This window comes from Rhinoderma darwinii, chromosome 5 (genome assembly GCF_050947455.1).
Source record: "Rhinoderma darwinii isolate aRhiDar2 chromosome 5, aRhiDar2.hap1, whole genome shotgun sequence".
In the NCBI taxonomy this organism is placed as follows: Eukaryota; Metazoa; Chordata; class Amphibia; order Anura; family Rhinodermatidae; genus Rhinoderma; species Rhinoderma darwinii.
Window position 1 is genome coordinate 144,194,092 of NC_134691.1, and position 18,448 is coordinate 144,212,539.

At 43.7% G+C, this 18,448-nt stretch overlaps 1 protein-coding gene across 2 annotated transcripts in view; it reads right to left on the minus strand.

The window, feature by feature from the left end:
• The window catches only part of CAP2 (cyclase associated actin cytoskeleton regulatory protein 2), a 120,911-nt gene that overhangs the window by 74,394 nt on the left and 28,069 nt on the right, over nucleotides 1-18,448 (minus strand). For both annotated transcript variants that reach the window (XM_075826605.1, XM_075826604.1), the window contains exons 2-3: nucleotides 9,699-9,831; nucleotides 7,377-7,477 (exon numbers count right to left, since the gene is read on the minus strand). In XM_075826605.1, the coding sequence (XP_075682720.1) occupies nucleotides 7,377-7,477; nucleotides 9,699-9,822 (225 nt within the window). In that variant the 5' untranslated portion in view covers nucleotides 9,823-9,831. The remainder of the gene's footprint in view (nucleotides 1-7,376; nucleotides 7,478-9,698; nucleotides 9,832-18,448) is intronic.

Consider the following 18,448-nt stretch of genomic DNA (forward strand, 5'->3'; position numbering starts at 1 on the left):
TTAGCAAAAAGGAGAGCCCTACGACCCCTACTTATCGCACTTAGGGAAAAAGATATCCAGTATTCATGGGGATACACCTTCCAACTGCAAGTTCGCCGGGGATCTTCCTTGTACACAGTCTATTCACCGGAAGATATTCCTGATTTCCTCGCGGCACTAGATCTCCCACAGATTTCCATCCCAGAGTGGCCGTATTTTCCTCCTATGCCACAACGCACACCAAGACGAAATCACCGGATGGATCACTCCTCGACCCCTGCGAGACGCAGAAGAGTGCAGGGCCCAGGAGTTCCCGCTCAGGACTCTCAGGAATCTTGAGATTGCTCCGTTGATGCGTCGCCGGTGGCTTTTATGGAGTCTTACTGAGTTATACAGCGGTTAAGACAGCCATGGTCGTATATGTTGGACTCAGTTCCACGGGTCCCGAGAAATTGCCCCCCCTGCCAGACATATTACAAGCCTGGCCTGCCTGGCAGAAATGTTTCGATGAAGCACAGATGGTGGCCACCTCGACGTCGGGCCTGACCAGGTCAAGATTGCTGGAATAAGATGCTGGAACATTACGCTCCGCTGACAAGGAGTGGTTGGGGTTACTTTTTTATTGTTTTATGTTCTAACATGCTGCATTGGAGGGGTGGGGGAAGGGGGACTGCATTGGGGATTTATGTGTGCATTACAGATTAGAACAGGCAACAAGTAAGGGATCAGGGATGCATTCCTCCTCGCTGACAAGGGGTCAATTGGGACTATAGGGATCATATCGCATCATGTCCGCAGACCCCCGAGATGTGGTGGAGGGGAGATGATGGAGCTAATGGCATATAAATAGATCCAGCGTGATAGGTTCGGGAGTGACACACCAAGCCCCCCCCACCAGGATGAGAACCTGAGAATCTAGTCGGGATTATATAAATGGCGGTATAGTCGGAATGGCAGTGGATATATGTACCTCTATGGTAAGGAGAACCTTTTAGACACAATACAGGTTATAGTAACTAAGGGGCAGATTCCCTTAAAGAAGATCAATGACGCTAGGCCTATAAGAGTCAGTTACGGGTTGTTGGTTCATTGTTGTGTGATAAGGTGATAATTTACATGTGTGTCCATACAAGAAGTCGGGCATTTGGGAGTTGGTTGGGAGTTTCCTTCTTCCATAGTCCAGTCAAACCCACACTTAGGGCGTGTTCGGTTGAACACTTTACTTTAATTTCTTTCCTCTAAACAGAGTAGTTTTGGGGCCGGATCACTGTCTGTAGTGAATCCATTAGTTCATTTACTCTTTCTTTTCCTGTCTCCTCTTACCCTTCCTCCTCTTTCCCAGATGGAGCCTTTAAAATGTTGCTCATTAAATGTTCAGGGATTCAATACCCCGCAAAAACGCACGCAAATTCTACATCATATGCATAAACAACGTGTTCAGATTTTACTTTTGCAGGAGACTCATTTCAGGACCGACCATGTGCCCACTCTGAAACATCGATACTATACGCAGTGGTTCCATAGTACCAACCCCGACGCGAAATCCAGAGGAGTGAGTATAGCTATACATAAATCTCTTCCGGTCTCGGTTGTTGCTACCCAATACGATACTCAGGGGCGTTATGTATTTTTGAAGCTTCGAATATGTGAGCGACTGTTCACTGTGGCGAACTTGTATCTTTCTAATCATGACCAGGTGCGCGTATGCAGGAGTTACTTCACGGAACTCTCCAAATTTGCAGAAGGCTTATTGGTGACTGCAGGAGACTTTAATTTCACAATGGACAGGGTTGCAGACTCCTCCTCGGGCAGATCCTCGGTTCCCGCTTCTCAGTTGGCTTCCCTTAAAGGGAATGTGTTGCCAGAAAAACATGTTTTGTTTTTTTTAATTAAACATTTAGTGTGTAGGTGATTAAACATTGTTCAAATTTTTTTTCTTTTTTTCACGAGGCAGGAAATATTATAAATTAATTCTAATTTATAATATTTCCCATTGCTGGTCACTAGATGGAGCTAGTCCCAAAATTGCAGCATTGCAAAATTGGGTAAAAAGCCCTCGCTCTAGTGAGCTCTCAGCATCCCCCCCCCTCCTTTATCCTGGCTAGTGCCGGGATAAACGAGGGGTTTGAACGGTCTAACCTCCTACACTGTGTGACGCCATTTTTTGAGCTAACACACAGTGTAGTAGGTTTACATACAGTAGTAAACGTACACAAACATGAACATACATTGAAATCTCTTACCTGCTCCTGCCGCCGCGGCTCCCTCCGGCCCGTCCGCTCCGTCTGCTGCTGCTGGTCCAAGTGCACAAGTCCGGAAGCCGCGACCGGAAGTAGTAATATTACTGTCCGGCCGCGACTTCCGGTCCACAGGAAAATGGCGCCGGACGGCGCCAATTTCAAGTTGGACTGTGTGGGAGTGGCGCATGCGCAGTTCCCACACAGACGGCGTACACAGAAGTGGATGGGACGGGACCCGTTCGCAGTCTCTATGGGACTGTGGCTGCCGTATTCCATGTCTGTATGTGTCGTTAATCGACACATACAGAAATGGAACAAAAAATGGCAGCCCCCATAGAGAAGAAAAAGTGTAAAAATAAGAAAAAGTAAAACACAAACACACAAATAAATATAAACGTTTTTAATAAAGCACTAACATCTTTAACATATTAAAAAAAAAATTGTGATGACACTGTTCCTTTAAATCTAAACTGTTTGGTATGCAAATGGTGGACATTTGGCGGATCCTCAACCCCCAAACACGGGATTACACTTTCTATTCTCCAGTACATGACATGTACAGCAGGATAGATTTGTTTCTTATTAGTCACCATCTGCTTTCCTGGTCCCCGAAGTCTCAGATTGGAACTATGATTTGGGCGGATCATGCGCCGGTTTACTTGTCTCTTATCTTCCCAGATACTAAACAGCGGGAATGGCACTGGCGGTTGAACCCCCATCTTTTACGGGATGCGGTTTGCCAAACGGCAATTAACAAATCCATCTCAGAGTTTCTGGAGCATCATGAGGAAGACTCCACCCCTCTGCCGGTTCAGTGGGAGGCGTTGAAAAGTGTATTAAGAGGTATATTTATACAGCAAGGCTCGAGATTGAAGAGGGAACGGGCTTTCAAAATTGATAAGCTCTTGTCCCAGATACAGACATTAGAGACCACTCACAAGCAGTCCCAGCACCCCCAGACTTTAGCAGAGCTACTAGAAGCTCGAAATTCGTTGAGGAATTTATTAGATCAGGCGCATGCGTCGTTTCGAGACCGGATGAGGCGTTTCGCATATGAACATTCAAACAAATGCGGGAAGGCATTAGCTAATTCATTACACCCACGGGCCCCTCAATCCTTTATACCGGCGATTAAAACAACACAGGGTGAGGTCAAACATAAGCCAGAAGACATTGTTAACACATTTAAGGACTACTATCAGGCCCTATACAACCTCAGGGGGCCTTTGGCGGACATGTCTCCAAGTACCCTTCAACAGAGGATTGATTCCTATGTTGAACAGACGGCGCTGCCGACTTTGGAGGAGACCGAGACGGCCTCACTAGGGGAGGCCTTCTCGGAATCTGAAATACAGGCAATCATAAAGTCAGCTCCAGCGGGTAAAAGTCCGGGTCCGGATGTATTTCCGGCATCCTTTTACAAAACCTTTGTTAATAAACTTCTCCCCTATATGACTAAGGTTTATAATGCAGTTACAACCTCCGTGCCATTCACTCCGCAAACGTTGGCGGCAACCATCACTGTGATCCCCAAACCAGGGAAAGATCCCTCGGCATGTTCTAATTACCGTCCAATCTCCCTGATAAATGTAGATGTAAAACATTATTCTAAGGCTATTGCAAATAGACTAGCCCCACTTCTACCGCGTTGTATTCACGGAGATCAGGCGGGATTTGTTCGACATAGAGAGGCTAGGGATAACACCAATAAAACTACTCTTTTAATCTCCTACGTCCAGAAAAAGTTGCTACCCACATGCTTAATATCGGTTGATGCGGAAAAAGCCTTCGATCGGGTACACTGGGGGTTCCTGAAGTCGGCGTTGAGCCAGGTTGGGATCGGCCCCATTATGCTAGATAAGATACTGTCCCTTTACCAGACACCTACTGCAAGGGTTAGGGCAAACGGAATACTTTCCACAACATTCTCGATTGCTAACGGCACTAGACAGGGATGCCCCCTGTCACCATTACTTTATGTCATCACGATGGAGCACCTAGCTGTGGCTATACGTAATTCCCCAGACATAACAGGGATAGGAATAGGTAGAGATTGTCATAAATTGGCCCTATATGCGGATGATCTCTTGCTCTTCGTGACAAACCCGGTGATCTCCCTACCAGTACTTATTAGAGAATTTGAAGTATTTGGCCAGGTCAGCAACTTTAAAGTAAATTATACGAAAACTGAAGCACTCAACATCTCCTTATCTGCTGAGACACTAGAGCTACTAAAGTCATCCTTTAATTTTAAATGGCAGGCGAGGTCAATCAAATATTTGTGAGTTCAGATTCCCAGGGATCTGGTGGATCTATTCACTCTCAATTATCAGCCGTTACTACAAGCCACTCTCAAAAATCTACTGTCATATGATCGAGCGCAGCTCTCATGGTGTGGCCGCATCAATGCAATCAAAATGGACATCCTCCCTCGGTTTTTATATCTGTTTCAGGCTCTCCCAGTATTAATCCCCGGAACATTTTTTAAGTCATTGGAGAAAGCTTTTCGGAAATTTGTGTGGGGCACATTGAGGTCACGCCTTAATATGAAGTCACTATCCCGTCCAAAACTGAAGGGGGGAGCAGGACTCCCGAACTTGGTCACTTACCATCAGGCCGCAGTACTAGCAAGGGTGGTGGACTGGTTCCATAATGGACCCAAGAAACAATGGGTAGGGATTGAACAATCCATAGTCGCGCTCTCACTTAGATCACTGCCATGGATTCTTCCTGATTATAGGCCGGCACTTATGACCCTGCCCCTGCTGACCCAGCACTGCCTCACTCTATGGGACAGACTGATGGTTAGAAAGGGCCTTTCACATAGACCCGGACTCCTTAGCCCGTTGTTTGATAACCCAGAATTTTTACCAGCCGTCAATAAGAAAGAGTTTATGATTTGGTCCTCTTCTGAAAACACGAGACTATGTCAGGTAATGTCGGAGGGGGGGAAGCTCCCTTCCTGGTCTGAGTTGCGAGGGAATTGCCCGGGGAGGAAGCTTTCCTGGATGGAGCATGCCCAATTGCACACCTTTTTACGCTCGGCGCTACCGGGTGGGATACATATCGACACTAGCACTGCGCTTGAGTCGTTGTTGCTTCAAACTGAGCCTCCGGATCGGGTGATATCTAACCTGTATACCTTACTTTCAGAGGCCGGTGACGACCAGCCTCCTGCATACGTCAGCACATGGGAGCGAGAACTAGGAGTAGTCCTGTCACAGGCTGAGTGGGATCGAATATTTTTCTGTCTCACAAAATGCCGGTGGCATGTCAGGCACAGGAAAAAAACGTCAAAATCCTGACTAGATGGTACCGTTGCCCACAGAATCTGAACAGAATGTACCCTGAGGTGTCAGATTTGTGTTGGAGATGTGGGACCGAGACCGGAACAATGTTGCACATCTGGTGGTCATGTCACGTTTTGCAGACCTTCTGGAAAGCGATTTTTGAAATCTATACAGAAGTGGAAGGTACGCAGATAGTGCCCACTCCTCAGATGGCTTTGCTATCTCTAATTCCGGGCCCTCTGCCGAGTATTAGAAAGGGGCTGCTAAGGCATTTCCTGACTGCGGCACGAACAGTTATTCCTAGACATTGGAAGTCCACCGTGCCGCCCTCGGTTGTGGAATGGGTAGTGGAGATGGACTCTTTATGTCGAATGGAATCTCTGGTTGCAGAGGACAGTGATCGCATTGGTGCGGTTCTTTGTCTGTGGAGTACATGGTCGTCCTTCAAATCTGGTCCACACGTTGCTAAATGGCTAGGCGGAACCCCCCCATAGAGGGGTCGGTCAGATGCAGTCTGCTGAATTGGGGGCTCCTGTCTGGGAGAAGGGAACCTTCTCTTTCTATTTCCGGGTTTTTTCCCTATCTCTCTTCTTCCCTTTCTCCTTCCTCCCTCCTTTAGTGGGAATGGAAGGATAACACACACCTTACGCAAAGCTTTAATTATATTTTTATAAAGAAACTTTATCAAATAGAGATAATGCATATATTCTGAGAAGTGAATTTGGGGGTAAGGTGTGTGGGTAATATGTGGAAACATGTTAACATCTTACCTGAGAGAAATATAGATAATGCAAAATAACATGTATGTATACTGAAATGTTTTCCTTGAGTTTGTTTGCTCTGTACTTGTTGAAATTCTTAATAAAAAATTCAGATTATGAAAAAAAAAATTAGAGAAAGATATTTCATATGAAGATAAACTTTCTTGTAAGGGCTCTCTTCGTAACTCACATGTATTTCCATTGCGATCGAGACCACTGCCTCTGAATCTGTGAATGGTAGTCATGGGACCCCCATTTTCTGGATAGGTTTGTAGGGGAGGGACCAAGAGGTGGTACCTGAACCCATCACACTTTTACAGCATACCCTGTATTAGACATATTTATTTACGTTTCCCTATTCAGGTCTCATTTGACAGATGCACGCAGTCATGTGACAACTAAGATCCAGTCAAAATGATTTATCACGGCCTAGCTAAAATAATAAATAAGACATGTATATTTACATTCTGACCATCCTTGGAGTACTATAAGGGCTTAACCAATGTAAAATTGTGTACTTACTGATGTATTCATTTTCAATGGAAACTGTCAAAGGACTATATGGAGTTTCATTTGGTTCCCATATGCAATACAAACCAACTCAGTACAAAATTACTGTCGACCTCTAAGTATCATAAATTGTACGGTTAGGGGGAGTTCACACAGAGTTTTTTTATGCGGAAACCGCGTCGGAAAACGCGCCAAAAATGCCTCCCATCGATTTCAATGGGAGGCGGTTTTTTCCCGCGAGCAGAAAAACCGTCTTGCGGGAAAAAGAAGGGACATGCCCTATCTTCAGGCGTTTACGCCTCTGACATCAATGGGAGGCAGAGAAAGGTTTTTTTCACCTGCAAAAAACTCTATGTGAACCCAGCCTGATATTCAGCTTTTCTATTTTGAAAGGTACAGTGCTTAATTGTATTAAGTAGTTGGATACAATCTCTTTGCAGTTCATGACTGAGAAACTTCATATTATTATAATAGTAATCAAAATCGGTCATTGCTATGAGCAACACATGATAAACTGCAAAAAAAAAAAAAAGGTCAAGCAAATTTGTAATGCAAATATAGTTAAATCCCCCAAAAAATTAAAATAAAAGACTTACATGAGTTTCCACATCCCCACCAAGAATCTTGCTGTTTTTGATATACTGTTCCAAGGAACCAGCCAGCAGGGCATCAAATGCTTCTACATATGGAGCAACACCTGAAGGGCACACAAAAGCTTTAGAAGACACACAAAATGTGCACACACTACTAGTACCCCTAATGCGTACTGATATATACAACTGTGTAAGGATTTTTAGGTGGATTTGTTGTGACCAAATCTGTGGTAGAAAAATATGCTACGTGTGAGTCAAGCCTATGGGTATATTCACACACGGCTTATTTGTTGCAGACATTTCTGCAACTGAAAATCGATTTCATACATTTCAATGGTGTGGTTTCTGCAGCCTGTGCATGGACTTACATACAACCCTCGTTCAAATGAATGGAGCAGTCACAGAACTTTCTACAACAAATCTGTTGCCTTTGAATTCACCCTAAGCAACCTAAGGCTATGTTCACACGGAGTGTTTTGAAGGCACAAAATTCCGTCTGGAACTTTGTGGCAGATTTTGATCTGCCTACACACCGTTTGCTGCTTTTTTCGCCCATGGCTGTTGAGCGCAACGGGCAAAAAACTCCACGAAATATGCTTTTTCTGCCTCCCATTGATGTCAATGGGAGGTTAGAGACGTGAGCGCCCGAAGATGGGGCATGTCGCTTCTTTTTCCCACGAGAATGTTTTTCCACTAGCAGGAAAAAAGTGTGTGAACTGGCCCTAAGTGAACAACTTTCCTTTATTTTTGTAGTTTTTTTCTTATAGACTATGTCTTTCCTACTGCCGGCCACCCTCAAAAGCATCCAAATGCATAATAACTACAGAAACCTACGTCTTTAAACATACAGAACATTAACATTACAAATGACAAGCCTTTAAATTGTTTGAACAAGCAATTGGATGCTACGTCGGGATTTGAGGAGAACTTCCGATCAACGCTCATGTAAGGGGAAGCAGATGATTGAAAAGAGCAAGCGTTAGACAGGAATGAAAAAACGGTGTGGCTATTAAATCACAACCGCCTAGTCCTGTCTGTCTCCTGCTCTACACTGATATATATGGCGGTATTATGTGGGCTGGATATGCAGTATTACGTGGACACTGTCTGGAGGTATTATTTATGCATTGTATTAAATCACAACCTCCTACTCCTTTCTGTCTCCTGCTCTACACGGATATATATGGCGGTATTATGTGGGCTGGATATGCAGTATTACGTGGACACTGTCTGGAGGTATTATTTATGCACTGTAGGATAGAATTATTTGGACACTGTATGGCAGGTTTATTTTCTATAAAACCAGTCCATCTGTACTGTACATGTGTGAAGGATATAGGAATGGAGGAAAATGGGGAGTATGTAATAAAAATAAGAATGCTTGATAGGAAAGAGGGAGGATGGGCGGCAATGTAATGAATGATATTCACATGTGAATTCACACATGGCATAAGCACTGCATTTTTTTGTTGTGTAAAATTTCCATCGTGAAAAATGACTCCATGGTATTCTATGAAGAAAAAAAATCCAGAATTCATACCTGGGGTTATTTTCCGCATGTAATTTTGTCCTCTGCGGAATATCTTTACACTGCATACCCTATGTGTTGCAGATTTTTTAATTCAGAATATTATTTCAAATTCTGTACTCAAATCCGCATCGCAAATTTGCAGCGAAAACACCACAAATATTCAATGGTCATTCCGCAGGAAATTACGCAAAAAAAATCACACTGGCGGATTTTTTATGAAGTGTTTGTGGGGTATTATTATACCACGTGTGAATTCACTTTACAGCTATCAAGTTGAACTTCAAAGGTTATTGGGTGCATGTCAAACGCTCAGAAAATTAACCTTATAGGGGGGCCTTTTACTACTCTCACTGTGCATTAGTTTATCTACCTAAAGCCTAACCCCCCCCCCCCCCCCCCCCCAAAAAAAAACCTCCCCATTACTATCCTAAAACACCTAGCTCTATGCACATTGCTACCTTTAGACTCTGTGGTCACGAAGAAGGGATGTACTTTAATTGACAGATGCAGACAGGAGGCAAATATTTGGAGAGGACACCACACAGGAAAATGACTGCAATCATGTTATGTCTGTTAGACATGTTTTTTTGTCACTGAACTTAGGTTCTAAATTGTTAAAGGGTAACTAAACATTCAAGAAACTTCTGACATGTCATAGTGACATGTCAGAAGTTTTGATTGGTGAGGGTCCGAGCACGAGACCCCAACCAAATCGCTAAAACAAAGCGGCAGAATCGCTCGTGTGAGCCGCTTCGTTTCTGTTTGGCTTTAAATACAGGTCAATGATACCTTACCTCCATTAATTCCATTGACAACATCATTCTCTATTGACTTTGAAAAATAAGATGTTGACAAGACTGTTTCAAGCCGAATCACAGCGTTCTCCAACCTGTCCATTAATCCATGCACTTCTGCCATCTTGAACACCTGAGGTAGAAATGTACAGAGAGAGTAACTACAATAAAAACAATATTAATATTAAACTTGTACTTAGACACATCATCAAATATGTATGGGACCCAAGTATAACATTGATCGCATGGACATGCTGCGCGACATGATTTTTGAATTGATTGTTAATGGCCGTGTGATGTTGTGGGGGAAAACTGCTGATTACCCTCGAAATCGTGCGACCATAAGAGTCTATTAGGTAACGGCCGCACAATTTTGCAGGCAAACAGCAGTTTTACACGCGACACCGCAAAGCCATTAACAATCAAATTGAAAACCACCTCAAAAAGCACGTAAGCACAGTTTTTGAGTGCAAAGCAGGCCTGTCAATGCCACCCAGTGGGACCTTACACTAGAAATGAATGATAAAGTTAAATGGAAGAAAAACTTGTCCCCAGTGTTAGTCAGTCTACATGATTTTCTGTAAGGGTATGATCACATGCAGCGACTGAAAATTCTCTCCATACGGCCTGATTTACACGAGCGTGTGCGTTTTGCGCGCGCAAAAGGCATTTGACAGCTCCGTGTGTCATCCGTGTATGATGCGCGGCTGCGTGATTTTCGCGCAGCCGCCATCATAGAGATGAGGCTAGTCGACGCCCGTCACTGTCCAAGGTGCTGAAAGAGCTAACTGATCGGCAGTAACTCTTTCAGCACCCGCGACAGTGAGTTCCAAACACAATATACACCAACCTGTGAATCAAAAAAAGACGTTCATACTTACCATGAACTTCCTGCTTCCTCCAGTCCGGTCTCCCGGCCGTTGCCTTGGTGACGCGTCCCTCTCTTGTCATCCGGCCCCACCTCCCAGGATGACACGGCAGTCCATGAGACCGCTGCAGCCTGTGATTGTCTGCAGCTGTCACTTGGACAGAATTGTCATCCCGGGAGGTCAGACTGGAGGAAGAAGCCGGGAGTTCTCGGTAAGTCAGAACTTCTTTTTTTTTTTACACGTTCATGTATATTGTGATCGGAAGTCACTGTCCATGGTGCTGAACCAGTTTAACTCTTTCAGCACCGTGGACAGTGACTGTCTCCTGCCGTCGCGTACCCGAACATTTTTTGCCGGGTTCGGTCAAAACGAGTTCGGCCGAACCCGGTGAAGTTCGGTGCGCTCATCTCTAATTTGACACTCCGTTTGGATGTTTGTAAACAGAAAAGCACGTGGTTCTGTTTACATTCATCCTTTTGACAGCTCTTGCGCGAATGACGCAGTTCGCACGGAAGTGCTTCCGTGCGGCATGAGTGGTTTTCACGCACCCATTGACTTCAATGGGTGCGTGATGCGTGAAAAACGCACGATTATAGAACATGTCGTGAGTTTTACGCAACGCACTCACGCTGCGCAAAATTCACGCATCGTCTAAACTGCCCCATAGAGTAATATAGGTGCGTACGACACGCGTGAAAAGCACGCGCGTATATTACGCTCGTGTAAATGAGGCCTACATCTGTATAGGGCTTTTCCTCTACAGCAAGTACATAGACTTCTGTAAGCTCCATTCAGATGAATGGGACGGGTGCAAATATTTCTGTAAACCTGCTGGGTGTGAATGTAGCCTATATATAGGTTATATACAGTGGATATAAAAAAAGTCTACACACCCCTGTTAAAATGCCAGGTTTTTGCATGTTACAAACTCAGTACAAGATGAATCATTTCAGAACTTTTTCCATCTTTAATGTGACCCATAATCTGTACAATTCCATTGAAAACAAACTGAAATCATTTAGAGGGTAAAAATAAAAATAACAAAACTACAATAATGTGGTTGCATAAGTGTGAACACCCTCTTATAATTGGGGATGTGGTTGTGTTCAGAATTAGCCAATCTCATTTAAACTCATGTTAAATAGTTGTCAGTACACAGCTGCCAATTATTTAAAGTGATTCTGAGTAACCCCATATAAAGTTAAGCTGTTCTATTTGGATTTTCCTGACATTTTGTTTGTTGCATGTGACAGTTAAAGCCATGGCCCGTAAAGAGCTTACAACACATCAAAGGGATCTGATTGTTGAAAGGCATCAGTCAGGAGAAGGATACCAAAGAATTTCCAAGGCATTAGATATACCATGAAACACAGTGAAGACGGTCATCAAGAAGTGGATTACATTTGGCACAACAGTGACATTACCAAGAACTGGACTTCCCTCAAAACTTGATGGAAAGACAAGACGAACATTGGTCCGGGAGGCTACCAGGAGGCCTACAGCAACATTAACGGAGCTGCAGGACTTTCTGGCAGGTACTGGTTGTGTAGTGCATGTGACAACAATCTCCCGTTTTCTTCATATGTCTGGGCTGTGCGGTAGGGTGGCAAAACGGAAGACTTTTCGAACAAAAAATAAAAAAAGCCAGACTATGTTTTGCAAAGACCTACATCAAGTCTGCCAAAAGCACGCGGGAAAAAATGTTATGGTCTGAAGAGACCAAAGTTGAACTTTTTGCCCATAATTCCAAAAGGTTTGTTTGGCGTAAAGCCAACACTGCACATCACCAAAAGAACACCACACCCACAGTGAAGCATGGTGGAGGCAGCATTATGCTTTGGAGCTGTTTTTCTGCAGCTGGAACTGGGGCTTTAGTCAAGGTGGAGGGAATTATGAACAGTTCCAAATATCAGTCAATATTGGCACAAAACCTGCAGGCCTCTGCTAAAAAGCTGAAGATGAATTTCACCTTTCAGCATGACAACGACCCGAAGCATACCCCCAAATCAACAAAATAATGGCTTCACCAGAAGAAGATCAAAGTTTTGCAATGTCCCAGACCTGAATCCCATTGAAAATCTGTGGGATGACCTGAAGAGGGCTGTACACAGGAGATGCTATTGCAACCTGACCGATTTGGAGCGCTTTTGCCGGGAAAAAAATTGCCAAGTCAAGATATGCCATGCTGATAGACTTCTACCCAAAAAGACTGAATGCGGTCATAAACTCAAAAGGGTAATTCAACAAAGTATTAGTTTAAGGGTGTGCATATTTATGCAACCACATTATTCTTATTTTTTATTTTTCCACCCTAAATGACTTCAGTTTGTTTTCAATGGAATTGTACAGATTATAAGTGACATTTAGGCTGGGTTCACACAACCTATTTTCAGGCGTAAACGAGGCGTTTTACACCTCGAATTACGCCTGAAAACACGGCTCCAATACGTCGGAAAACATCTGCCCATTTATTTCAATAGGTTTGCCGACGTATTGTGCCAACGACCTGTAATTTTACGCGTCGCTGTCAAAAGACGGCGCGTAAAATGACAGCCTCGTCAAAGAAGTGCAGGACACTTCTTGGGACGTAATTGGAGCAGTTTTTTATTGAATCCAAAGAACAGCTCCAGATTACGACCGTAATTGACGCCTCGCAAAACGAGAGTACGAGCAATTACGTCTGAAATGCAGGAGCTGTTTTCTCCTGAAAACAGCTCCGTAATTTCAGCCGGAATTGTCGATATCGTGTGCACATACCCTAAAGGTGGAAAATGTTCTGAAATTATTCATCTTGTACTGCTTTTGTAACATCCAAAAACCTGGCATTTTAACAGGGGTGTGTAGACTTTTTATATCCACTGAATACATAGTCTTGTAAAATCTTGTAGAGAATACAGGTCTTAATTTTCCCCTGAACCCTGGTCCCTTCCAGTGGCAGCTGGCAGGCGGCTGATGGGGTGGTAATTCGCTAAGGAGTGGGAGTCTAAAAGCAGAACTAAAGGTTTCTTACCCTGAAGAAAGATTGTCTTCAAGAATTCTCTACGCCTTGTACTAGCTACATGGCATGTTATACCTGCACTTTCTCATGCAATCTCATGCTTGTCTATCAATTTAAATCTATATATAATTATATTTGCATGAACAATTGAAAAAAGCAGCATGTGCCTCGAAATCATGTGTCATTGTTAGACACCACAGCCATGTGACATGATATCACTGTGGACATTATAAACCTAGCAGGGTAAACCGTAGTGGGAAGCAGCACGCTATGGTGGTAAAGATATAGTATTTTTTAAGACTGTGATTATGTTTAAAAGATTGTGTTTTTCCTTAGAGCGGCCACAGGGCTTTTCTGAAATGCACACAAATGTTAGAAAATCACTTTTATTTGCAAAAGATAGGACAATCTCTTTAAGGGTTTATGTACACGGCTATATTATGGCTCCATTATGAGCCACAGGGCTGCCATAGTGGTACATGAGGCATCTACTGTACCTCTGTATAGTTCTAATTTCATACAGAGGTTTTTTCTGTCAGATTCCGTAACATATTGTGGCATTTTTCTTCAGATGCTGAATGCATAGTTGCCAACAGTCCCGAATTTGCCGGGACTGTCCCAAATTTACAGAGACAGTCCCGGTAAATTACTGTCCCAGACGTGTCCCGGCAACTGCCATATTGAATTGTATCGGTGTCCTTAATTGTTTTTGCGTCCTCAAGGGGGTCTCCTGACGTCCCTGTCCATATATGGACAGGGACGTCAGGGGCTCCTTCTGGAGCGGAATCCTCGGCCAGAGCGTTGCTGACCCTCTGGCCGGGGATTCCGCTACTGGAGGAGCCCCTGGCATCACTATCCTTATATGGACAGTGACATCAGTGGCACTATTCTGAGTAGCCCCATATACCATTTAGGGTGGAAAAATAAAAATGGAAAATAAAAATAATGTGGTTGCATAAATATGCACACTCTTAAGCTAATACTTTGTTGAATTACCCTTTGAGTTGATGACAGCATTCAGTCTTTTTGGGTAGAAGTCTATCAGCATGGCATATCTTGACTTGGCATTAGTTTTCCTGACAAAAGCGCTCCAAATCGGTCAGGTTGCAATAGCATCTCTTGTGTACAGCCCTCTTCAGGTCACCCCACAGATTTTCAATGGGATTCAGGGCTGGGCTCTGCCTGGGCCATTGCAAAACTTTGATCTTCTTCTGGTGAAGCCATTCTTTTGTTGATTTGGGGGTATGCTTTGGGTCGTTGTCATGCTGAAAGGTGAAATTCCTCTTCATCTTCAGCTTTTAAGCAGAGTCCGGCAGGTTTTGTGCCAATATTGACTGATATTTGGAAAACAGCCCCAAAGCATAATGCTGCCTCCACCATGCTTCATTGTGGGTGTGGTGTTCTTTTGGTGATGTGCAGTGTTGGCTTTGTGCCAAACAAACCTTTTGGAATTATGGCCAAAAAGTGCAACTTTGGTCTCCTCAGATCATAACATGTTTTCCTACATGTTTTTGGCAGGCTTGATGTAGGTCTTTGCAAAACATAGTCTGGATTTTTTTATTTTTTGTTAGAAAAGGCTTCCGTCTTGCCACCCTAGCCCACACATATGAAGAATACGGGAGATTGTTGTCACATGCACTACACAACCAGTACCTGCCAGAAAGTCCTGCAGCTCCTTTAATGTTTCTGTAGGCCTCTTGGTGGCCTCCCGGACCAATTTTCGTCGTCTTTTCATCAAGTTTTGAGGGACGTTCAGTTCTTGGTAATGTCACTGTTGTGCCAAATGTAATCCACTTCTTGATGACCGTCTTCACTGTGTTCCATGGTATATCTAATGCCTTGGAAATTCTTTGGTATCCTTCTCCTGACTGATGCCTTTCAACAATCAGATCCCTTTGATCTGTTGTAAGCTCTTTACGGACCATGGCTTTTACTGTCACATGCAACAAAGAAAATATCAGGAAAATCCTAATAGAAGAGCTGAACTTTATATGGGGTCACTCAGAATAGTGCCACTAATGTCACTGTCCATATATGGATAGTGTCCATATATGGACAAAGACTTCAGGGGCTCCTTCTGGAGCGGAATCCCAGGCCAGGGCATTGCTGACGCTTTGGACGGGGATTGCTCTGATATTACTTTTCATATATGGACAGCGACGTCAGGGGCTTCTCCAGGAGCAGAATCACCGGCCAGAGAAATGCCATATATGGACAGTGATGTCAGTGGTTCTTCCAGGAGTGGAATCCCTGGCCAGAGCGTCGGCATGCTCGGGCTGGGGATACCCCTCTTAGAGAGAGCCCTAATGGCGCCATCTACAAGGGGGCTTTTGTGGCACCATCCACAAGGGGGCTGTGTGGCACTATCTACAGAGGGCACTGAGGCATTATCTATAGAGGGCACTGTGGCACTATCTAAATAGGGGCCGTGTTGCACTATCTACTGGGGGCAGTGTGGAGCACCATCTACAAGAGAAACTGAGTGTGGCACTATCTACACTGTTTTTTTTAGCTACCAGTAGTGGCCATCACATATCCCCTAGCCCTAGTGATAAAGTGAGACATCACCTGCCTGTAAACAACTGGATAACCAGAGAGAGATACTAGCCACCATAGTAGTTGTCAGCCAAACTAGTGCAGAAATTTAGGTTAGTTTATTTGTACGCAGAAATTCTGGGAAGAAAGCCATGCCCAATTAAACACACCCACAAAATAAGCCACCCCATTAGCCACACCCACAAATAAGCCAGGCCCCATAAAACACAACAACCAATATCTCCACTAACCACAGAACCGTACAAAATTTGATCAAAGTGTTAGGCTATGGTCACACAAGTTGAATACGCTGCAAACGTCTGTGGCGTATATTCGGACAGGCCAATTTTCATCACTCCTAGCAGTAACCTAGTAACCATAGTAACGCGTCCCTGCTCGTGCTGCTGCTCTGTGTGCAGACAGCCCCTGTGATGACACTTCATTACATGTTACAGCTGCAGCCTATGATTGATTGGCTGCAGGGGTCACATGTGATGAAATACCACAACAGGGGATGGCCTGGACACAGAGCAGCTGGAAGAGCAGGGACATGTTGCAATGGCTGCGCTGCGAGTGGTATGTACAGACATTTTTTTTAACCTGCGGAATTTGCTGCAAATATGCAGTGTAATCGCAGCAAATGCCATAAACAATGACATTTATTGCGAAAATTGACTCTCATTGAACTCAACGGGGAAATTCTACAAGTGCGCAGCGAATCCACAGCATAAATTGACATGCTGCGGATCTATAATCCGCACTACAGGTCTGTTTATGCATATATTCGGTTTTCTCTGCAGTGTGTAGATGAGATTTGTTAACCGCTTCCTGACCGCCCACTGTATATTCACGTCGGCATTTGCTGGGCTCTGTGCAGTGCCGACGTGAATTCACTGTGGGTGTTAAAAGCACGATCCGGGTGTCTCAGAGTAGCGCTGACACCCGGATCGCGCTGTTAACCCCTGCCTCTGGTCCCGGAGACATGACCGGGACCTAATTGGTTCAGGTCCCGGTCATGTGATCGCAGGGAAAGCTTGTTGTAGCAACGAACTGGAAAGTTTGTTACTACAACAAACTGGAAAGTTTGTTGCTACAACAAACTTTTCCGGGGACCGATTGCAGCTGCTGCAATCGGTTATAAGGCAGAACCGGAGGCCATATAACGGCCCCCGGGTCTGCCATGCACGGCAGCCTATGAGAGCCAGCCGGAGGCCGGTCCTCATAAGCTTCCTGTCAGTGTGACTCTCAGCGTCACACTGAGAGCTTATAATACGCTACACTACCTAGGTAGTGTAATGTATTATAGCAGCGATCAGTGCTGCCAGTCTTCAAGTAAAACAAGTAAAAAATAAAGTAATAAAAATGTTTTATAAAAGTGTAAAAACAAGTTATAAAAGTTACAAAAACAAAAAATGCTTTTTTTCCTATAAGTCTTTTCTTATAGGAAAAAAAATGAAAATGTTAAAAAAATTACACATATTTGGTATCACCGCGTTCGTAACGACCCAAACGATAAAACTCTAGTATTATTTTTCACGCACGGTGAACAGCGCAAAAAAAATAATTAAAAAAACAATGTCAGAATCACTATTTTTTTGGTCATCAACCCTCCAAAAATATAGAATAAAAAGTGATCAAAAAGTCGCATGTACCCTAAAATAGTACCAATTAAAACGACAACCCGTCCCGCAAAAAACAAGCCCTTACACAGCTTTTTTGACTGAAAAATAAAAAAGTTATGGCTCTCAGAATATGGGGACACAAAAAATAAATCATTTTATCGAAAAGTGATTTTATTGCGCAAATGCCCCAAAACATAAAAAAACTATATACATCTGGTATCGCCGTAATCGTACCGACCCGCAGAATGAAGTAAAATGTCATTTATAGCGCACGGTGAAAAGGGTAAAAAGACAAAAAACATTGTCAGAATTTGTGTTTTTGTCACTTTGCTTGCCAAAAAAAAATCTAATAAAAAGTGATAAAAAAAATAAATCACATGTACCCTAAAATGGTACCAATGAAAACTACAGATTGTCCCACAACAAATAAGTCCTCGCACGGCTCCGGTGAAGAAAAAAATAAAAAAAAGTTCTGGCTCTCAGAATATAGCGACAGAAATTGTGCAGTGTCCAAAAGCTGATAAGATCGGGCACCATTTATCAGTGCGACATTCGCCACATATCTGCGGATTACTAATTTATTTACCGAATTATTATACCCTCTTATTATACCCTGATGTACTCTGTCCAATTTAAACATACCCCCACATCATAAACTGAAATACCAGCAAAACCCCAAACAGAACAGTTACCAAGTAAAATCTGCGCTCCAAAAGCCAAATGGCG